At 39.1% G+C, this 24,452-nt stretch overlaps 1 protein-coding gene across 13 annotated transcripts in view; it reads left to right on the forward strand.

The window, feature by feature from the left end:
- The window catches only part of EHBP1 (EH domain binding protein 1), a 228,162-nt gene that overhangs the window by 70,068 nt on the left and 133,642 nt on the right, over window positions 1-24,452 (forward strand). For all 13 annotated transcript variants that reach the window (XR_012041725.1, XM_072857323.1, XM_072857324.1 and 10 more), the window contains 2 exons: window positions 16,486-16,667; window positions 20,958-21,097. Coding sequence is in view for 12 of the 13 variants with exons in the window: in XM_072857323.1 (XP_072713424.1) it covers window positions 16,486-16,667; window positions 20,958-21,097 (322 nt within the window). In the remaining variant the exon portion in view is untranslated. The remainder of the gene's footprint in view (window positions 1-16,485; window positions 16,668-20,957; window positions 21,098-24,452) is intronic.

Below are 24,452 nucleotides of genomic sequence, written 5' to 3' on the forward strand. Positions count from 1 at the left end.
TTGCTGTAATTAATTAAAGTGCTGCAGATGCTGCTGGTTAAGCCAATTTAAAGAACAGAGCGTGAATTTCCAGTTATGTGAGCTAGATAATGATAATGCCTTAACGTGGTAGTCGCTCTTGTGAGCCAATTACCGCTCTAGATAGCTGAAGCAGGTCTGTGGTTCACTCTCTCTGCATTTGCCCGTTCTGAAAATACACGTCTCCTTTTTATGCCTTTTACTGCTGAGTAATCTTAGTTTTCCTCCCTGGTTGTGGGGTGGTCTGACTGGCAGCTTTTACTCTTAATAAGCTTAGAGGTAATAATCCAAGTCCTGTAGGTCACATGTACAATATGCCTTTTAGTTTCATTTTTTCCTGCTCTAGTTTCGCCAAAATATCAGGCTCCCTGTAATATTATACGAATGCTATTGCTAACTACTTGGGACTGAAGCACTGCTTTCTGGTAATTGATTAATGCAGACATCTCTTAAGTGTTTTTACATTACACTAATTACAAGGTTAAGTCTGTTTTGTTTCTTTTTTTCTTTTTTTTAATATCCTTTTATTGTGGAATATTTTTAAGTATGGATGGATCAAATATTAAGTTAATTAACATTGTGATTTTTTTTCCATTCCATAAGTTAGGTTAACTTCACAGCCGAGAAGTGGAGAAGAAAATATTTTCATTAGGGAGACTCTGTATTTATTAATTTATTCTTGTATTTGTTTTAGATAGCAGCATGATATTAGCAACGTCTTGGCTTTTTGTACACATGTGAACTTGTTTCTAGGGGAGCTTTAGAAACATTGACAGTACTTGTGCCTGTAACACTCCAGGAATGTTCCTGATGTAGCTGGAATGTGGAGAATAACATTTTCAAAAGAATGTGTAGAAACTGATTATTTGAAACTGATATTTACTTTATAACACTTATTTTTGTGACTTATAATTTGTGCAAGTCTAATAATAATATGTGTCGATATTATAAATAAATGGGAAGCTGTTTAATATGTGACATACTTGAAATTGGGCATTGGCAAGTCAAACAGCAAGTTTCAGGCTTAGATTAGGGAGACTGTGCCATGAGATATTTCTGTATTTTTGGAGTCAGCTGTACGATTGTGTCAGGTATATTTGAGTAGGGCTAATAATGTACGAATAACCTCAGGAGTGGCAGCCCTTTAGTACCATGGAGTGGCTGAACCGTAACAAAATGAGTGCAGCTGAGTTCATATGCAAAACGGGAAGAGAGTAGAATTTTCCTAGAATTGGAGCAGAGAGAACAGGTTTTCATCCTGGATCTGTAAACACAAAGCCTTAAAGATTTGGGAGGGCTCAGAGAACCTGGTGTAGATGCATGGAGAATGGGTCCTGGAGAGAAACAGGGGAATGTTGTTTTGTCGTAGTTGAAGCTTGGGCCCAGACAGAGATGGAGGAGGAAATTGGCTGCAGAGGAGAAAGAGTCCGTAATTTCTGAGAGGGAGCGGAAGAGAACAGAGTGCACTACTTAGATGTGTCTGGCCTCATTCCAGAGAGTGGAAATAAAGACAAGAAAGTGCATGTGAACATTTATCACTTTGTCCTTTTGTGTGCTCTTATGTGACCTGAAGGAAAGAAAAAAAAATCTTTTCAGGGAACCTTGGGGGGGGGGGGGAATTTTGTTTCACTTCAGCCATCCCCTGTGTGCAAGGACTGGCAGCTGAATACACACAGGCTGGAACAGGAAGAGTAAATCTCCATAAAGTATTGGGGAGCCTGAAAATGCAACCACATGGGGAACTGAACCATTCTCCATTTGCTGCTGTCAAAATGGGTGGTTTCTTGCTCCTTCCTCCCTGCTTCGTGCTGCTGCCCCTTCAGTGCACTGATGCTGGTGGTCACCTGGCCTATGGAGAGCTCATTCATCTCCCCGACCCAACCAAAAATGTTGTGGGTTTTTTTTCTGGATGAGTTTTCTGCTGGTTTAGTGAGAGGGACTGGGTTGTGAAAGAAGAGCCAGCAAAGTACCAGGGCTGGTGTGAGACAGGAGCATGTGGCTGGAAAAGCAGGATGCAGGTAGGAGATGAGTTAGGAGTCAAACACCATCTGATCGGCCTCACTGTCAAGTAGGAGTTGTTATCTTGTGCCTCTGGATGAGGGAGATGATGAGAAATGGGTGTTTCTGGGAGCCCTTGTTCTTCTCGTGCCCTGCAGGAGCTCACACGTTGCACCACAGCACCGCTGCTCCAGATGGGCCTGGTTGCCTTTGCTGGCCCTTTCTTGCCCTACCTGCAGTGTATCAGTGCTGGAGGGACCTTCCTCCAGATGGGTCTTGGGTGCTTCAAACAGCTGCCAACTAACAACCATGTCCCTTCACAGGGAGCAGAGACCTGCTGCTCAGAGACCATGCGGTAGCCTGCTTGGATCAAAATGAGCTTTCATCTTCTCCTCTCATCCAGCATTGTGGTATTTCAGGGGCGCCCCAAGAAATCACCTTCTGTGTGGAGCACTAGCCATCCTTTCTAAAACGAACTTGCATCGAATTTCCCTTGGTTTGGGCTGTTTCCTGCCTCATGTTATGGTAGGACTCTCTCTCCTTGGTATTAAGATGAGAAACCCGGAGTTCATGCTTTGTTTTCGATGATGTTTAAGAAAGACACTTAATAGACTTATTTTTGTGACGCAGAGATGTTAGCGGAGGTTTTATTAAGGTGCGATACCATCAATCTTTGTTGGAAGTGTAGAAAAGAATGAGACCACATTGCCTGGCTGAGACTTGTGGCTTAGAAGTCATTGTGGCCAGACCTCCTCCTAACCTGAGTACGAGCTGCACTTACTGCTGTATAGTTACACTAAAAATAAATCTTCTCTTGCAAAAGTATGCATAATACTCTGTGTGTGTGTGTGTGCGCGCGCACTTGTTTGTTTTCATGTGCCGTAAACCCCGAGATAGAATCTCCTGTTTTATAAGGGCTAATAATTTGTTCCCAGATTTAACAAGGTGCTTAATCACACAGCTTTCTTTACCTTGATTTAACTACAAGTAGATCATATGCTTGAAGTCAGGCATGTTCTTAAAAACCTTCCTGAACTGAAGTGCTTCCTTTTTGGTGTCGTTATATCACTGTGTTTAATGGACATGGAGGATTTATGGGCCTTATAGACGAGTATTTACACACATGTCATCCTGTGATAGCTGGAGTCAGTAACACCAGATCAGGGCCAAACTCTCATTTACAACTGGCTATAAGTTTCTATAAGACTTCTCCAATACATCTTCATTTTCATTATATTTTTCACGTAATTGGAGAAGAATCCTGTAATTATGATTTGTTGCCTGCCATACTTAGTTTTGAAGTCTTTTTTTGGATAAGTTTTATAATGCAAGTTATGTTTAAAGAAATCAAATTGTGGGGCAGAATTTGAAAATTCCTTTTTATTATGTTAAATATGCAATAATTATTGCTGTTTGTTATGACTGCAGCAGATTGCTTTGGGACAGAAAGCTCTTACTGCCCAGTACTTGGTGAGAAGGAAAAAAAATGGTGTATCAAGTTTTTTGCAATTAAAAATCTGGAAAAGCCTGTTTAAGAAAATGTTGGCCCAAGAACACGCATCTTTTGTCGATATAATATGCAGCCCTGAACACAACTCTTTTTTATCAACAGTACAGTATTTCATATTTAATCAACATAAAATGAAGTGCTTCCCTCACATGAATGTAACACAGATCAAGTCTCAGCCAAAGCAAATAAAAGAATGAATGCTTTGTTAATCATCCATAACTAATTTGTGCATACACATAAAAAATGAAATCTGTTTTTGACAAGAGCTTTTTCATAGAAGCAGCAAGGGAGAATTGAACATGTAATATGCATTAGTAATAGTGAATAGCAATGGCGAGATCTGAGATGTTTGCCTGGGATGACTTCTATTTCTTGATAGTAACAGCATTTAACAGAAACCTAAGATAAGAGAAGGCAGGATTTTTTTAAGTTGTTTGCCAAAATCTAAGACGACAAACCTGTGCTGAAGCAGACATGGATGGGTTCTTGTATGCCTTGCCATACATTCATAAGTATTGCAGGGAACTGCCACATATCTCTGTGACAAACTCAGCTAATAGATAATACACAGTGAAGAAAATGTTAAATGCATTGCTTCTTTGCACAGGCAATATGATTGTGTTGCTCTAGTGACAGTGTGGTTATGGTTGATGGGGCAGCTTCATTACAAGCTCCTGTTTTTAGGCTATTGCAGCTTTAAAAAAAAAAAATCACCCATTGGACTGAAATTTTTTATGCTTGTCAGCCTTGAGGTGAATTTTACTTTAAGTGCAAAGTTAGAAGAAATCCATATAGCTGTTTCCCTGATTGAAACCAATTTGGAGAGGTGGATGGGCTTTTAAAATGTTGAGGTTTATGTTTATTGCAGAGCTGCATTTTGGAATGCTTTGCTTTTGTCCATGCTGCTAAAATGTAGATTATGTTGTTTATAAAAAAATATATATAAAATAAGTAACTACATCTGCACCATACACTATTCTCACTTTTGTGTGTGCATAGGCTGTGACAGCTGAGATGTCTTACATGCGTGAGCATGCCCCTGTTCTAGCTTCACACATCTTAATTTTCAGCTACCTCCCTTTTACCCTAGTTATATACCTACCCTTTGCCCCCTGCTTCTTCCTGCATACGTCAGATTCAAATCGCATGTCAGCGGTACAGCATTGGCTAGATCTGTTGATTCAATTTTTTTTTTCTTCCTTTGCTATGTAAAGGGGAGTGCTGCATGCAGGAACCATCACTTGCAAACCACACTGCTCTTAGATAACAGCCTGGAGCATATTTGCATATTAAAGTTGTCTCGCCGAGTTTTTGTCCCTGATAGTGAGCTGCAGGTTTGGATAAAAGAAATAGTAATAAAGTGGCATGGACAAGAGAACTGTATGCTTGTATGAAGACACTTTCTTGAAGAGCCAACTCTTCCAGAGTGCATTTTGAACTGGTATCACAGCCATGGAGCTGTAAGAGTTATGGTGGTTGTGCAACATGTCCTCCAGGGTGGTAGCTGGGAAATACACTGAGAGGGAGGGAGAGAGAGATGGAGGAGCACCAGCAGGTCCAATAATTTCTCTGTAGTTTGGGGGCTTTTCCAACTGTGTTACATTCTCTTGGGATTATGTATTTTGGTGGGTTTGGCTCATGCTTGAAGTGAAGTTGTGAGCAAGAGGGACAAGAATAAAAAAAAGCACAATCATGAATTTAATAATGGAGATGCATTGGTGCTCCAATAATAACTCAGATGTTCCCTTCAAATAACATCATGCTGGGTTTTTAAGTGGCCTTTTAGCCTAAACCTAAGATATTACCAATATGATAAATAATTTGACCCAAGGGCTCTGGTTCTGACAAGGAGAATGGTCGCTGCGTGAGCATCACTGCTCAGCACACAGCCATCAGGCATTACAGACCATATATCTATTCATTCTGTGCTTTTCAAGCTAAGGTCCAACTTTCAGTACAGAAACAATGTAACATAAGAGTCATAAAACCTTTGCTTGACACTGTTAACAACTTTTCTGTGTCATAAGCCTTGCAAATTTTATGTCCTTTGATATTGTGCATTGACTCTATGGAAGTTATCCTCATATTAACAACTGGTTGATGACACACTGATATTTTACAAATCCCATTTAGGGTTTGTAAAACCAAATAGGTTTTATCTATGCTAGATAACTAAGTCTAGACGATGTTATACAACATCTTAAAATATTATATTTTCTGGAAAGGTGAATGAAAGTATATAAGGTTGCTGGAGCAGTTAATCTTTTGACCTTGTTTCTTCTTTAATGAGTGTTACCTCAAACTTGCTTCCTTGTTGGGGATTACAAAGGAGCTGAATAATGTGTTTACATTTGTAAGTCTCTTTAAATAATGCAGAGTTAATTCTGGGGTCTGTATTGTGTGTATCGTGTCTGTATCTGTATCGTCTGCATGGCATTTGTTTCCTCAGGAGAAGGCTTGCAGGTAGGCACGACCTGATGTACAGAGCTATAGACCTTTCAACAACTGTTCTTAATATTAAATTGAACTCATGTTAAATATTCACTGCCGAGCCTGAAGTATTATTTCACCTTTTTAACATTAAAGATACTGGGTCGTTGTCTTGAAGTGACACCGAGAGAGTAAACAAATTTAGAGCCTAGAATGGAAAATGAAAAGAAGCTGTAAGTAACAGAAGGGCTTTTCACATCTGAAACCAACAATAAATAGGTAACTACTTTACTCTCTTTTTAGAAAACATTTATTTTTCCGATAAAGACTGTATTCGGTCAGGGGACACTAACTGGACATCTCTCTTTTGTAACTATTTGAAGGTTCAGTAGCACTGTTCATGGGATACTTCTGCATAGAGCAGGAGAGCAGTAGAGTGAATCATAAAAATGGAGACTTCTTGCCAGGCCAATTAGAGCTAAAGTGCCAGGCACTGCTAGGTGAGCTTAAATCTAGATTTTATAATGGGTATTGCCTATTATTTAAAAACAAAAGCAAAACCCAGAAAACAACCTGTGAATCTCTAGCCAATACATGGAAAAATGTGGAGTTATGAGTTGCTGAGCAGTAAAGTCAGTCATGGATATCAAGTCAACTCCACTGTCTTCCCCCTGGAAGGAGGAGGTCTCACATAATAGGTGTTTCTTACTCGCTAAAAGTTTAGGAACCAACTTTATTATCTGCTGTTTCTCCCCTTCTAGCATTAGGTAAATAATCTGTATTTCTACTTTGTTTTGAAGCTAACTCTACAGAAATACTATACAGTTATACAATGAACTCTTCAAAAGCAGGGAGAAAAATAAACCCAGACGAGGAGTACTGTTTGGAAGTGCCCAGCTGAAGCATAGCATGGGAGTTGCTCTCAGAGGTGGACAGCATGCTGTGAAGGATCCAGCTCAGCAGCACACAGCTCTCAGAAAATGAAGGACTGTTATTTTCTGCCAAACTGCCAGCCCTGCCTTTCCCAACAGCCAGCCTCACCTGCCATGTATCACCAGCAGCTCAAGCCCAGAATTCTTTAAATCTGCTCCTTTGGGAGGAAAGGTTTGAGGATTTAAACAGCCAGTTCATAATAACAAGTTTCTCTGCCAACTTCGGCTGAGCCTCTGTGAGCTTGTCCTGTGTCCATGGCAAAATTAAAATTCTGTATGGCAGTTACAATAGGACTTATGCTTATAGTCTTTGATATCTAAAGATGTTTTAATCTCAATGGCTTTTGCTTACTAGTGATTTATGTAGTAATACATGCAGACTTGCACATAGCTGCACCATGTACCTTAGCAGGCCCAGGGAACATGGTCACGTAACTGGCTGCTATAGCATTTGGGGCCAGGAAAGGAATAGACAGTCCCTAGCATGCAATGATCCCAACAGGAGAGAGCAAGTGGCTGCGAAAGGGAAGCAGAATACCAGACAATATTAGGGTATTAGTGAGCTCAGCACATTGGGATCTAGGCATTACAGGAAAGAATGTGATTTTTGAGGCTGCTAAGTGATACGGGATAGCCAAGTATTCAGGGCTCCTGAGCAGTACAACACAAGCTGTATTTCTGCAAACACAAGCAAAAATTCATGTACTTTACGAAGCTACAGTAATGTTTGCATAGAGCATAAGGACAGACAGAGTTTAGTGGGTGATTGAAGGCATCTAACAGTAAATTTAAACCTGTCATTAATGGAAAAAGAGAAACTTGCACAGCATCTCTAGAGGAAGCGATCTGAAAGAGCAAGGAGGAAAAAGGCTACAACTACTAGAGCAAATGTTTCTCAACATCAGTTATTGATCTCATTGCATCCTTCTGTGGGAGAGTGTTCAGGAAGTGTTCCTGTTTTACTAAACAGGAGAAAGCAATGAAGGCTTTTTAAATGGACACACAAAGCAGTTACCCCCATCCTTTGCTAAGTTGAGTATTTCAGGGTTCAGTAGTTCTCTGCTACTTATTAAAATTGTCCAGCTCACCTGTAAACGTTTTTTCTATTGCCCTTAGTAAGCATCAAGCCCACTTTAGAAGGGGATACCTGTCTCATACACATGGTCTGTTAATAAATTGCTTGACTAAAATTTTGGTAGTGCACATTTTTTTGCCATCTGTCCAGTAGTTGTCTAGAAGCTTAATAATATTTTTGTTAGCGAAACAGGACCTCCAAATTTTCTTGGTGGTAGTTTGCATAGTGTAGATGACTTACCTCAATTTATTAGGTATCATTTAACTTTCTAAACTTCCTATCTGATGTTAATCTCTGGAGATTTCCAGAGACTCTGAATGCAAAGGATTAGTCTGTGAAGATGAATGTCTGTTGTTACCCACAGCAGGTTACTTGAGCACACCCACAGGTATGATTTTTGGTCAGAAAGAATCATTCACTACCTACCTAAGCCTCTCAGGGTGCTAGTGAGATCTCATGGGGATCTCATGGGGATCTCCCATGAGAAGACAGTAGCTGTGATAGGATATTGTATTTTCTTTTTGCTTACTGAAAGTATTGTCTCCACTGGTGCTGAGTAAGAAATGGTGTGTTATGCTTCCAATATAATGATTCATTAATCTGTATGTGCTGTAAAAACAATAATGTTGGTGTTTTTGAAGTGGCCTTTAAGCCTAAACCTAAGATATTGCCAATATGATAAATAATTTGACCCAATCTGGCAAGGGCAATTGGTCACTTCGTGAGCATCACAAATAAAGAAATATATAAAATATAATCAAAGTGTAGCTGTTTCAACAGTTACATATTTTTTAATTTCCTTCCTAGTCCTCATGTGTAGGGCTCAAGACTTTTCTGGTATGTGCCGAATTTTTTAAACATTAAATTCTCTATTCAAATGCATCGTAATTCTTAATAATGTTCTGGATACCTTGAACCATTATTTGCTTTTAAACAAGTTTTCAGCACAGATGGCACTGCCTGCATTCAGTCCTCCAAATCTCCCATCCGACTGTCTAAATTATTTTAACTGACATAGTTTCTAATTTACTCTCTCCAGTTGAGAGACCTCCCTGTAGCTTGTCTATTTTAGCATTTAATTGCTGTATACTCTCACAAATTAAATTCTGTAGTGATCCATTTTGCTCTGCTGGTGAAGCAGTGATCTTTTCATCTAAGCAAGATGGCGCTTGCAACTCAGCTGGCAGGGCTGGCATCCAGCGTCGGGAGAGGGGGAACTTTCCCATTTCCTCTTCTGTAGTGTGTGGTGGCTGTAGGGGCGGTAGGGTTTGTGCCAGAGGACAGCTTTCCTTCAAAATGTTCGCCATTTAATTCTAAAGCAAAGGAAAGTGAAATCCTCAAAACGTGTTCCTTTCAATGGGTTTTTACAGCTAGAAAAATTGCCTTGTCTAATTATTTTACGTCCAAGCGTTCAGCAGAATGCTCCTCTTTGAAATCTGCATATCTCTGTGGGCTTTTTAGCATTCGCTTTCATAAAACGTGAAAAGGCAGCCTCTAAAAATACTACGCTGTATGTCTTCATTTTCTGGGAGAAAGATAGTCAAAACTCATTGTTTCTTTTGACAAAATAACAATATCCAATTAGGAAACCTGTTGTCTTCCCCAGTTAGGTCTTTTTTGGATGATGTTTGCACAGTGCTTACACATAACTTAATATATTTCTATTAGAGAGGGAGAGGGACCATTTAGTATCAAAATAATTAAGAAATACAGTGCTTTTTAATCTAGTTTCTGCTGAATGGAAATATTTTACTGTGTTTTCTCAATACATGTTTATCAAAAGGAGGGCAGTTGAGTCTCAGGGATTAAAGACTGCAGTACAGCTGGGGTTGAAGGTCTGTATAGGCAAGCTGAGTTCAGGTGTGGAGAGGTAAAATATATTCTGCTGTTTTCTGTGAAGGGACTCTTTCCTTATCCCAGATAACCCAGAGGAATGTAGCCCGTGAATAAAACCTGGCCAATATACTTACCAGGCAGTTGGTAATTACAGGACACAAGGTCATTAAAAATACATTTTTAAGGAAAGAAGGCTGCATGAAATTTCCATTATTGCATTATTTGGGTCTCCTTAAAACTAAGAGACTGAGTTCAAACCTTTCATATGGAGGTGTTAATCTTTTGACTTGATTATTTTGGAAGAGAGTTTGGGCACTGTTTGATAGCATGACGTGACTGTCTCTCATCTGCGATCATCACCTGAGTAAAAATGGGCTGTTTGTTTTGCATGTGTGGTACGGATTATCTGGTGTTAGTTCCTTTGTCAGAGTATTTCAGTCCTGTTTGCTGTGAAAGGTCTGCTTTAGTAGGGAAAGGTGGGGATGATTCCTAGAAAAGGCTAATGCATCATAGCATTGCTTCACATTATTCTCCTTGTAGAAAGATGTCAGGCTCTGTGGATCCTTTACGTTAGGCAGATCTTTATGTAAGGGTGGCACTTACTATATAGTAGCTTTTGGGATGTCTGACACCACTCAAAGTCATGAATATTGTGGAGGAGAGTGATGCATGGTTGCAGTAATGAAAAGACAGAAAATGGTGTGATAAGTGAGTCTGGTCCTGTAGCTGTGACAGTAAATCTAACTGCATTGGTTTCATTTGAACAGACTGCTCTTTGTCCAGTGTTAATTTTCCCTTCTCTCCCCTAAAATTTGTAATATGATGGTAGTTTGAGGGCTTGTGGAAGTAACTTAATGCTGTAGAGTGTTGGGGACTGCTCCTTGCAAACCTGTCTATAGCTATTTAAATCCCTGTTTGCACTGTATGTCTGTGTACATACTATAGGTCTTCTGGCTTTGACAGAGCTGAGTGCAAGGTGCTCCCATACAGTGAGAGCTCATCCCAGCCTGACTCTGTACTACCTGCAGCTATGTGCCTTCTGATTAACTTGAAAAAGAGTAGGATTTTGTCTCTCTTTGGGGTAGGTTCCAGGTGACTTGCATGTTGCATTCACGTATCCCTGCTAGCTCCTAAACTATGTGTCCTGATGCCATGTTAAAGGCCAGAAGTTGCTTAGAAACAGCCACATCAGTAATGGCATCAGCAAATTGCGCCTCTGCTGGTATCTGAAATGACAATGTTTTTGAAGTCTGTACAAACACATACAGTGTGCTTAGAAATTGGGAACTACCTAAATTCATTACTACTAATACTCTTCTATACTAAAAAGGAATGCAACTTCTATTGATTTACGTAGTATTGCTTGCTCTACATATTTCTTTGTTTGAATTCAGAAATCGAAGTACTCCAGGTTATTAGGAAGTCTTTTTATTTTCTATATTCATTTTTCTTTTGCTGGCTTTGAGCTCTTTTTTTTTTTACTCAAGATTTTTACTATTTTGCCAGATTTCCTAAAGTACCAGGATACACAAGTATCAACCAGTCAGTTGGCATAGTGCAGAGCCAGGCACACACCACATCCTGCTGCTTCCCCAGCTGTGAACAGCTGATACAGCTTGGTGTAGTGCACAGATAGGGTTATTTCACCCACAATACGGTGTATGCTAGAGGCATTTCAGGGACTAAGGGGAGTAGCAGGAAGCGCGTGTCAAGGGGGATGGAGCTGCTTGTAAGGGAAAGGCATAAAAGTGTAGAATACAAAAGCGGAAATTTCCTAATGCAGGAGAGTATTCTGTAGAAGTATTGCTGTATGTTTACGTGTGGTTTTTACTGTTCTTTAAGTAAATTATAATGATCACTTTGTAAACAATATACTTTGTAAATAATATGCAGGTTTCTCAGAACCTTTGGTCAACCCAGCACAGCCATTATTCTGTTATGCAAGAAGACAGGCTTCAGTAGTTTCTGCTAACATACCAGCTAGGTTTTTTTAATCATTTATTGGTGATTTCTAAAAGAATTCCTTTTTTTCCAGTATGCTGCTTCTCTTGCTAGAGCTGTACAGTAGCAAACATGAAACAACAAAAGATGGTTAACCAGTGTTCCACGTATTGTCTTATGAACCAAACAGTGTCCATTCTCAAACACGGTAGTATATTTGAACTGGAAGATAACCTAGAGGTATTTGTATTTTACGAGTATTGTAGGTTATCTTCTATCTTTCTGTGTTATTCAAAATATCATAGTTGATTTTATTTGCATAATGTATTGCCTTTCTTAAAAACTAGAGAGTTTCCAAATTACTGGGTTTTTTTACAGAATGAACTCCATCTTGACAGTTAAGTGTTGTAAAGTATTTTGTTATCTCTCTTTATTATCACATGGATCATTTCCCTCTTGTGATTTCAAAATTGACTATTCCATGCACCCTTTCACAGAATGTGATGTAGCAACTCTGGCAGTCACATGTATGTAAAATACCTGGAAGGATAATTGAACCTTACGCATTTTAAACTTTGATTATATAGTTAAAATCAGAAAAGTTGAGCGATTAAAATATTTGCATTGGGATTCCTGCTTTACCTTCCACAAAACTCCATGTGCTCATATGAGACACAAGTAACACCAGATCAGACTTTTACTATTAAATGGATATTATATATTTAGTATCTTACCAAAGTGTGCTTCTGTTTGAAATAACTCATTCCAGCCTACTGCTGAAGCTGTTCCTGTATACCCTACTCATAGGTATTTCTCTTGGATTATTTTGTCTCTGCTGATTAAAAATTATTTATTCTTCTGCACAAAATTTTCTCTGTGGTTCTGGGATAATTCAGATTGTATTATACGAAGCATGTAGGGGTTTTTTGAAGAAAATATTACAACCTTTGTAAGAAGTGGTTATTAGCATGTTGTGACATTTAAAAACAATTTTTTAAAAGTTGGTTGTATGTCAGAGTAGAAAACATAATCCATTGTGAAATCAGTCATGGATCTAAGCACCTTGAGAATATCCTTTTCAGGGGCAAAAAAGTAGCTTCCCTCCCTCTACTTATATAGCTGAAATCATGTAAGGCCAAGCCTATAAAGCTTAAAAGGAGAAAACATTGCAACACTTCTGACACGCTTAATTTTCTGGGAGAGTAGGAGGATGTACTTAAACTCCCATATTAAGGAAGATAAAACTTGAAAGATGAGCGACTGCCTATTTTTCTTCTTTTTTCTTTTTTTTTCTTTTTTTTTTTTCAATATGATAACTTTACAAATTTTGATTTTTATAGGCAATTGGAACCTGAAAAGTCAACTTCTGTCTTTGGCCCACAAAAAGATTATGAAATTAATTCCTTTCTCAGGAAGACTGAACTTGATTGCCAAGTATGTCTTATTCTTCACAGCACCTCAGGATATTTAGTGCTAAGAGAATCTTCTTGCACATGGCTGGCTTCTTCCCTTTGCACTGGCACACAGCTGCCCGCACTCTTGTCTTCCTCCTCCTTTATACCAGCTAACCCCAGCAGATTTCACAAGGAATTGCTGATGATGATCTTCACTGGGAGAACTTCACCTCTTCCTGATTCAGGTCTCTTATTCACTCTCTGATCCAGATAATCTGAAGCTGCAGATAGCGAGATGATCATTTATACAACAAATAGATATTAAGTGAAAATGTAATTCCACATCATTCCAAAATTCTCCTTGATGTCCATGTCCAGCTTTTGGATACTTGCAAGTTTAATGTTCTGTCCTTTCTCTTCACTTCAGATACACCATTGGGTTGGCTTTGCTTGTTCACTTTGACTTTTTTAGTAAAATCACCTTGATAAAGACAACATGCATCTCAGTTACGTTATAAAACAAAAGACAGTAGCTCTGCCCCCAAATACACCTCAGAATACATTTCTCAGAATCACTGAAGCATATTTGTGTTCCTTATGATACCTCTCAGGGACCTTGTGGGAGGTCTGTGTCTTGCTCTCATAGCATAGGGTGGAACAGGTGAGCCAGCATTGAGAAGGCATTGGTAGATACACAAGGAAATAATCTAGGTCTTTGTTAAATTGGGGATGTTTACAGCTGCTGGGAAGTGATTTTCATAGTCAAACTGCAAAGAGTACATCAGAATACAGGCATGATATGGTTGATCAGGGTTTTATCCGGAAGGCTGCAAGGAAGTACCCATGTTCGTGATTTGTTCCCTACAGCTGTTTCTCACTGGGTTTAGACACACCTGATCTTTTTCGGGGTGTTTTCATTGATGAAGGGGAGTGAGCACATGACAACAGACATGCATCTTCTTTAAAAAGGAAAAAAAACAAAGAAACCCAAACTCCGTTTTATAAAGGAAAACCTAATTGCATAATTTGGGAATAGTGAACAAATGAAGAGTCTTTCCACATATTTGAGTTACATTGGTAACAATCGTTTCAGTAAGAATAATACTGATACCATAATATGGATTTTAAAATCAACTAGGGTATAATTGGTTTTTATCTGCAAGTATAAGCTCATCCCAACCGATTCAAAGAAGAGTCAAGTCCAAAGTGTGACAAATGTTTCCTAGTCATTGTAGCCCATGGGTGGAATGTTTTCCTTTGGCCTGACTGCAGGTGAGGGCATATTCAAATTAGAATAGTAGAACTATCAAACAGCCCAGGCTGGAAGGGACCTGAAAAGGTCATCTGGTCCAACCTTTCATGGGAAAGAGAGCCTAGATGAGATTATCTAGCACCCTGTCCAGTCGCATCTTGAAAACCTCCTGTGATGGGGACTCTACCGCATCCCTGAGGAGGTTGTTCCAGTGATTGATTGCTGTAAAAAATGTCTTTCTCATATTGACGCGAAACCTCCTCTGGTGCAACTTGTACCTGTTGCCCCTTGTCTTCTCCATGTGGCTCCAAGTTAGTTTGTAATTTCTGATTGCTCCTTTTCTGTTTGGCAGAAAAGCACATGCACCAGAATTGGCAAGTAGTTTTTACCATGCCAGTTGCGTAAATATTTGCACACCACATTATATATGCCAGTTTTCTCTGAAGATACTTAAAAAAGTAACTAGAAAAGGTTTAAGCAAACTTCCTTTCTATTCACCTTGACCACCATTTTCACACTAGAATATGAATATTGAAAATTTAGCTTTACGAAACAAGTTGCTGTTAACATGCAAACTGCTTCCCTACATTTACCTGGACAACATGCAAAAAAGAAGTGCCATGTGTCTTGTGTTGCTTCCTGAACAGACACTGCAGTAAATCTTGCATTCAGTATAATGAGTTGTAATGTTTAGTTATTCTAAAGGTATGGTACAATAACAGGTTATTGTTGTTCATATCTGTGTAATAATTAAAACTCCCTGACCATACTTTCCGTTTTACACATTGTCAGAACCTTGGAACTTAATCTTGCTCTTTGATTGACAGTCGCGGCCGGGGAAAGAGCACTCGTATTATTTGTGATAGTCGCATCTGTTCAACTTGATTCAGTTGAGAGTATTTGCATATTCTTAAGTATTTCTTCTGAGAGGGCCTGAATCCTTCTCAAGTGTTTGATGCATTTTTGAAATTCATTCATAAGGTATCTACATGCACTAATAGTTCTGTATAATATTGCTGTGCATAATCTGACAGATAAGGCTAGTTTTTTAAACAAGGTATTCTTTGGGGATGACATATTACATTCTGACTTATTCTACTGGGTGGAAATGTCAAGTACTTTGAAAAAGAATGCTTGAATGTTTTGATTGAATTAGTATTCTTTATTCAACATACATTGTCGACTACAGTAAAATGTCTTATTGTGAGAACATTTTTCAAGAGTTAACAGCAGGGCTTTTTTGTTTTATTTTTGTTACTGGAGCTTTATTACATATAATCGTTCTTTTGCTGCTGATGCTGATATTAGATGCAACAAGAGAGTAGATTCTTAGATGCATTTTAGATTAATTTGTCTGAATTGTTAAACTGTGAGCAACACCTTTATCTTGAAATACAACTTAGGCTTTTGAAGTACAACTTCGGCATTTATCTTTCTCTTTTCTTGCCTTTTTTTTTTTCCTTGCAAAAGTTTTATCAATATTTTTGGAAGCATTGTCAACCTTAATTTCAGAAACCTGTCACTCTTAATAGTACATGTACAACACCAGTGAGAAGTACCATTGCTTTGAAAAATATTCAGGTATTATATTTGAGCATTGAACACAGAAAGCAGTTCAACATATTAACTTGATGGCCTCATACCGTTACATAAAGAAATATATGCATGATTCAAACCTATGTCTTCCATAGGATGGAGGTCCTAGTCCAGGACTATCCAAGTGTGGACAAAACTAGTCCAGATTGCTATCAGAAGGAATCAAGATATTCCTGCTTGCTTAAACGGATGCGTGCTGTGGATGCTACTACAAGCTCAAGCCGTAGGATCTCATATGGGAGACCACTAATCACAATGAATAACCTTTTTTTTTCCCATTGCACTAAGCAAGTGTTCAAAGAGCCACCATTAGTGGCTGACCTAGTTTAAGAAATGGGTTTCTGTCTCTAGAAAGGAACATAGATCATAGAAAGGAATCCCTGCTGCCTGTGTACTTGAAAAGAGAATGATGCAGATTTAATAAGTGTATTTTTTGTTTTATGTACACGTAGGTTTTAGTGTAACAGCACCTTTTGTTAGTTTTGTTTTTCCTTTGGTTTCAGGAATCTCCTTCTGGTCGCAGAAAAGCACTTGCCACCAGCAGCATCAACATGAAGCAATATGCAAGCCCCATGCCTACACAGACAGATGTCAAGTTAAAATTCAAGCCTTTGTCTAAGAAAGTGGTATCTGCCACACTACAGTTCTCTTTATCTTGTATTTTCCTGAGGGAAGGAAAAGCAACGTAAGTGTGTTGGTTTGTTGTTTGTTTTTTTTTTTAACCAGATAGCCTGCTTCGTGTTGCTTTTCAAAGAATTATTTGGATAAAGAGCTCTTTCTGTATAGAATGGCAGAATTTGAGAGTATCCTTCAGCATACCTATCATTCCTGCCATACTTAGTTTCTTACTGAGTAAAAGTTGTTTCTTACTCTGATTTTAGTCTTGTGTTCTTCAGAGGCAAACGGCTTGTCCTCTACCGTTACAGACATTTTAAATATCAGCAGCTTAAAAATATCTACAGGTTTGAAATCAGCAGGAGTGTATGTTTGTGTGCAAGTGGGTGTTCGTCCAACAATACCCTTAGCAGACTGCAAGTGAAATGTGGGAAGGAGAACTTACTTCTATTTCACCTATTTATATTTCACAAAGAATGAAAGAAGGACAAAGCCAGTTGTAAGAGGAGAGAGGGTGGAGTCAGAAGTAAGATTTTGGGTTGAACACAAGAACGTCCTGTGAAAAGAGTTCAGTTGGGCACTGATTACCACTCCCCCTACTCACTCACCTGGTTCTGTCCCTTATTTCAACAGCCTTTGGAGGGAAGAGGATACAGATTATTTTTGCAGATCCTATAACCTCTCCTGCAATTTATGTCAGATTCAATATATCAGATGTTGACAACTTCTTGTGGCTGGAGGATGGATCGTTTGTCACGCATCCTGTTTTGCTTTTCCTTTCTGTCTCTAGAATATGTGAATGTGAGAATCACAGAATTACAGAATCATTTAGGTTGGAAAAGACCTTTAAGATCATCAAGTCCAACCTAGCACTGCCAAGTCCACCACTACACCATGTCCCTAAGCACCTCATCCAAATGTCTTTTAAATACCTCCAGGGATGGTGACTCAACCACTTCCCTGGGCAGCCTGTTCCAGTGCTTGACAACCCTTTCAGTGAAGACATTTTTCCTAATACCCGATCTAAACCTCCCCTGGTGCAACTTAAGGCCATTTCCTCTTGTCCTATTGCTTGTTACTTGGGAGGAGAGACTGACCCCCACCTCTCTACAACCTCCTTTCAGGTAGTTGTAGAGAGCAATAAGGTCCCCCCTCAGCCTCCTTTTCTCCAGGTGAAACAACCCCAGCTCCCTCAGCTGCTCCTCATAAGACTTATGCTCTAGATCCTTCACCAGCTTCGTTGCCCTTCTCTGGACACACTCCAGCACCTCAATGTCTCTCTTGTAGTGAGGGGCCCAAAACTGAACACAGTATTTGAGGTGTGGCCTCACTAGTGCCAAGTACAGGGGCATGATCACTTCCCTGGTCCTGCTGGCCACACTATTTCTGATACAAATGGCAGAACAAAAAGGGGTAGATGGGGAAAATACTGCTCTAGTGTTTCTTTTACCTCTTAAAATTTCTTTTTCCTTCCTAAAGGCTAACAGTTTACTTCTAGCTTTCAGTACTCTGAATGCACTTGTAGATGTTGCCCACTGCAATACAAGTGCCCCCAAACTGTTGCATGAACAGCGTTCCAGACTGCCATGTTAAGGCATACATTTTGACACAAAAAGAGTTTTTGTCTGCATGCTTTGAAAGCCACAGTTGCATTAATTACTATTAATTACTGTTACTGTTTCCCTTCTCTGATTAACCTGTGGTGAACCACATTTTGACCTACTGTATAAGAATGGTATGTTGAAGTATTTAGCTGTTGTTTAACATGGTATTGCAGCTGAAAATGGGAATAAAAAATTCAGTATCTGATAACTTCTTAATTTTTTTGGAACAACCAGCATTCATGAACTGTACAGTAAATAGCTATACTAGACTCTTAGTGCTTTTTGTGGCCTTAATTTGTAAAGCTGATCCATTTAGGATCACATATACCGTCTTCCCATTGAAACTGATAGGTTTCAAACTGTAAGTCAGGTAGACTGTAAGTTAACAACAGGGCTTTAATATTGCCCTGAACCAGGGACCTGAAAAAAACCATAAGCTGCTGTTTGTGAAAGCATTCATTTCCGGTATGTATAAATAGAGACTGTCCTACTAGTCAAAATAAAAGAGAGAATTCAGGTGTCACATACATGAACATGCAAGAAAAAGTAGCTAGGCCAAGGTTTATTTACATCTCTTACAAACTGTGGTAGTTCCATAAAGTGAGATTAACTTTTAATTTTATTTTATGCACTTTATAGAGAAAATACTGCAGCCTGTTGCTGCGCAGTACCAAAAATCATGTTATTTCTGAAACACAGAAAAAAAATTATAAAGTATGAATACAGAAAGGACAGTAAAAATAAGTAGTACTTTGGAGACCTTTTAATTTCTAAACTTTATGTGAACAAGTGATGTACAAGATCTGAGTGCTAACTGCTCCCAGCTTTTTGTCTTCAGTGCATAAAAAAGCCTGCCCATCAGTGCCGCTAGAGGGTGATACATTTTCTCCCCTGTGCTTAAAGAGCTGCTTTAACCTGTTGGTTATCAAAACAGGAAAATGTAACCTTTAGAATTTTGCATGAGCAGAAAGTCCTGCAACAGTCAGAAAAAAGTCTTTCTGACTTCTTGATAGTTATTTTTTACATTATAGAAGTACTTGGTTGTCCTGTGTAACTGCGGGTTCTGTAGTGCTGATTGCTTCGAATGCAGAGTAGCAAATGATTGCCCCAAACAACTTCTGATTTTAACAACATGTTAAATCACTGAATTTAATCCCATGTTTTAAGTGCCTCTGTGTTTCTGTGCAGATTTGAGGCATGATTAGTATGTCATTTTTATTCCTATAAGTGGTACCTTTAAAATAATTTGTATCGTTTTCTTGGCAGTTAGGCACAAAATCTGTATATCTGGTTTTATCATGATCAGCTTCAACAAAGATAGAATAATTCAGGTTGGAAGGGACCTGTAAGAGGTATCTAGTCCAGCCTCCTGCTTAAAGCAGTCAGCTGTGTGATCAGACCGGTTTGCTCTGGGCTTTATCCCACTGGGCCTTAAAAACCCCCAAGAATGGAAAGTGCACAACCTCTCTGGGCAACCCATCCCACCACTCGTTGATGACCGCTCCAGCTTTTTTCTCGCATCAGATCAGAACCTCTCTGGTTTCAATCTGTGTTCACTGTCTGTCATCCTCCTGCCTTGCACCGCTGTCTTCTCAGCAACGTCCTCATAGGTGCTGGCAGGCTGCTGCTAGGTCCTCCCGACGCCATCTCTTCTCCAGGCTCAACAAGTCAATTTCCCTCAGCCGCTCTTCATAGGGCAAGTGCTCCAGCCCCCAGCCATCTCAATGTCCCTCTGCTGACCTTGCTCCAGTTCATCAGCACCTTTTCCTGTACTGTGGGGCCCAACACTGGACAAAGTACCCTAGACGCAGTGCGATGAACTCCAAGTAAATGGGGCTCATTACTTCCCTCAGTCTACTGCCTGTGGTCCTGCTTTCTGCTTTCTCGGGATGCTGTCTGCCTCCTTTGGCTGCCAGGGCATGGTGATGGCTCTCCTTGCGCTTGCTCTCCACCAAGATCCCCCGACTGTTTTCAGCAGAGGTGCTCCCTAGCCTGGCAATCCTCAGTCTGTCTTATTGTAAGGAACTAAAAAAATTTTGATTCATCATCTCAATAAACCAATCAAAGTGGTTTTAAAAGAGAAGATGTAAGACTGCTGTTGCTTCAAGAATGACATAATCTACTTCAAAAATCTTGGTTTTTTTATGAAACAAATGTAGAACATCCATTTCTCTGAATCTTTGCCTGCTGTCATTTTTTCATCAAACATATATTTGATATGAAAGGTATAGTTATGTGAAATATATATATGAGATAATAAAATAATTGAAATTGACCATTGATATGTAATGTTTTTTTATTTTGTTAATGAATTCATATGTTTAGAAAAGGGATTTTAATTTCTGTAACAGTGTCAGGAGTTCTGAATGAATGTAGTGATAGGCGTCACATGCAGCATATGGACAGTAGGTCTGACCAAGCATTTTCACTTCAACCAAAGGAGACCAGGTAAGTGTTTACTAGCATTTATGGGCTGGTTTAAAATTTTGAGAAGCTGTCATTAAATTGACTCTTAATGCACAGCAGGACTGTTTTTACCCTTTAGAATTTTGTTAATAGAAAACTTTCCCTTCAGAAATTAATATACATGAGTGTATTCATTTTGTTCTTTCACTATAGTCAAGATGAGATCTGAGATCAGAGACCTCCCTGAAGAAAAGAAAGCATAAAAATATTTAAAGGATTTTTAATAATGCAACAGTATCAGATGTGGTATTAACAGACTGCATTTTTATGGTTTGAAATTTGTTATTTAGGGATGAAGACATGCAAAGCCTGGCTAGTTTGATGAGTATGAAACAAGCTGATATTGGAAATCTAGATGATTTTGAGGAAGACAATGAAGAAGATGAAGAAAACAGAGTGAATCAAGAGGAAAAGGCTGCAAAAATTACAGGTTGGTTTTGCCACACAGATGGTAAAATATAGTTCCCTTCGCTAATTGCCAGCTGTGTTCCATGGATTTCATCCTTATGCTATATTTGTATTTAATTTTAAACAATCCAAACCAAAACAAAATTTAGGATAGTTTGATTGAAGAGGGAGCCATCCATAACTCAACAAAGTTTAATATTTGTGATTTTGAGCATTGATTTGTGTATATGCGTGTGTATGTGTCCTGTTTTTAGGAGAGACTACACTAAGTAGGTAGCATTTTAGGGAAGAACCAGTGTGAACAGAGGAGTAAAAAGATGGAGGGAAAGGGTCAGTGAGCGAGAAGGAAAGAGGATGAGCTCAAGTGAAATAATGAAGACAGTTTGTGGGAATAACTGCGAAATGAGTTGTGCCGTGGGTAGCTGCTGAGGTTCTGCTCAGTAACATGGTAATTCCAGGCAGCATACTTCTGCCTTTTGGTTGGGGGTGTCTCGTGGAAATGAAGTCAGGAGTCTGTTAAAGGGCTTTAATGGAATTTGATAGTAAGGTTGTTTGAAGTGAGATAGTGTAACTGCATTTGAATTGCTTACTGATGAAAATGCTTAGTGTGTCCAGGATAGCTGAACTAATCAAGGCAAGTCAGCTCAGGATGTGATGATGTTAAATTGTTGGTGGAGATCATTATGTAGTACTACTACACTAAGAGTTCCTACAGAACTCATCTGGAAAAGGATCAGGAAAAGACAAATGAACTTCTGGTGCCAGCCTTTGAGCCTGCCAGTGCTCTTTAAAAATGTCTGTTGAAATAATGCGATCCTTCTCTAAGGTGGGGAAGAGCATCCCAAGCAGAGAAGTGAATTGTCAAATCTGTCCTTGAAAATCCCAAGGAACGTTGGTTTGATGTTACAAAACATTAGTTACATCTTTCTTTCGAGCTTTCGTTGCAATCGAAAGGTTCAGCTTGAAGCAGTTATTACTTAGTTATATTTAGTGTTGTGAAAGGATGCAAATACGTTTTCTCCGTGCTTTACATATTCAATTAAACATTTTGTACCCTGACCAAATCTCTACTTATGCTGTGTCCGGCACAGACCAGATTGGAAAGTCCAGAATTAAGTATTTGAGAGACAGAGATAATGTATTCTAGGTCAGGGAGTGGAGAAATACCAGTCTGGTCACACTGAAATCATTCTGCAAGGTCTTCCTCTCCTTTACCAGTGTAATCAGAATAATTCAGGTGTGTGTCAGAACACCAAACAAAACCTGATATATTCACCAGGCCATCCGATAATCACAGAGAAGACAAGGGCCCATAAAGGAGAGGCTACGTAAAGTCTATATAAACTATTGTGCAGACGTGTTTTATTAAGATATGCATATATACTGCACTGAGGACTGCTACGGAAAACCCATGTGCAGGACAGTAGCTGAAAAGCAGCAGATCTTGCTCCTCAACTTTATTGTTTTTGCAGCATTCAGCATCTAAACAAGCCAACAAATGATTCCTGAACAAGCAAAAAGGTAACGTAGATTAGTCTAGTCTGTCCACTATCCTCAGGCTACGTAGTGAACATCCCTGTAGATAGGTGGGGAAGGGTGAGCTGTCTGATGTGCAACACAAGGTCCTAGTTCGAGTTTTTGGAGGCATTTCAGCTCTTCCATCTGTTGTTGTAAAGGACAAAATTATCTGTTCTAAGCAAACATTGCAATAACTACTTCTGAACTACACTATATCTGCTCATTGTTCAGCCTGTTCTGATACTGTTTTCTGATGATAGGAGATGGGAGGGTTGGGTTGGGTTTTTTGTAGATGCATCATTAAGGGAACCTGAGAGGGAAAAGGTCAGCCTTGGACGACAACTTCTTGTGTTGGCTACAACAGCTGAGTTGCTTCATTAGCCTGGCTAACTTTTCCCACATCAGGCAAGGAGAGGGATGAGAGGGGTGTTGAAGGAGAATGAGTGCACATAGTTTCCTAAGCAAATGGGAGAACATAAAACATAGGGCAGTAAGTAAACATTGATAAATAAAATGTAGAGGATCTATTTCAACATGTGTTCAAGACTGATTTCTTTGGCAGTTGGAGTGACTCCAGTAATAAATATAATGAATGGGAAAAACTAATAAAACACAAGAAGAGCTGAGGAACCAAGGGAGAAAGAGGTAGGAATCATTGTAGAAAAATAGGAAGAAATATAGAAAGAAGGAAATGGAACAAAACTGATGTAATGAAGTACTCTTTCTAAAATTTTTTTTCACAAATAATTGTGCTCACAGAATTCCATAAAGTTAATTAAGGAAGTTACATAACCATTTTGAAACCTTGCTGCTCCCAACATTTTCTCATCTGTTACCGTGTTAGGGTGTTGGCGGCCGAGCAAGCTGGAATGCCTTCACTGACTCAGAGTCCCCTGCGGCAAATCACTTCGCCTTGGTGCGCCTGTTTTCCCAACTGTAAAATGGGGATACTGGCTATAACTACTTCACAGGAATGATGAGAGTATTACATGGTTAATGTTTGTAAGTGAGCTTTGAAAAAGTAAAGTGCAAGTAATAAAGCAGAAGGGATTATTATCTTACTTTTGACTCAAGGTCTTCTCACAGAAACGTTGGATGACGTGATGACTGAAACGTTGTCATTCTCAAGCCACAGCTACAGGAGCTGCTGCAAATCTTTACCACAGACACTGTTCCTTTTTGCAACGTGCAGAAGTTAGTTAATTTTTTTATTGGTCCCAAAGTTACAGTCTTACAGATGAATAAATATATCTACCGCTAGGAGAACAAAAGAGACCTGCTGAATGGGGCTCTAGATGGTGCAGGTGAGTTAGGAAATGCTGCGTCTCTTTCTTGATGTGTTGCCTAACTTTGGGTAAGTATCTGTGCCTCTGTTTCTTCAGCTATGAAATAAGTGGCGCAATACTGACCTACCTCAAAAGCACTGTCAAATTTGGTGTGGTCAACATGTGAGCTGTTGCCATACAACTGACCTTAAGATCAGACTGAAAGATGTTTTCCATTCAAAGCACCACTTTCATGTGAAAAAAAAAATCTCCCTCCATCTCAGACTTTTCCCCTTCCTTCTCAATATTACTTGTTTAAATTTTTCATGTGTAATTTTTCATGTGTATCTCCACCTAACTGTTCTATGTGAACTTGAAAATGATGTTTGTAGCCATGAAATATGATTCAAATATTTTTTTCTACACTATTAATATAGGTGAATTTAAACCTCCCAGAATTATCCTGTCTTCAGTTGAAGACAAGGCATCCTAGCGTACTTGAAGAAATGTGGCTCATAACTCACAAACTTAGGGTAGTAATAAATACATTGCTTCTCTTAATGTTTTAACTGATACTTACAGCCTCATGCTGAA

This window comes from Ciconia boyciana, chromosome 3 (genome assembly GCF_034638445.1).
Source record: "Ciconia boyciana chromosome 3, ASM3463844v1, whole genome shotgun sequence".
NCBI classification, from domain to species: Eukaryota; Metazoa; Chordata; class Aves; order Ciconiiformes; family Ciconiidae; genus Ciconia; species Ciconia boyciana.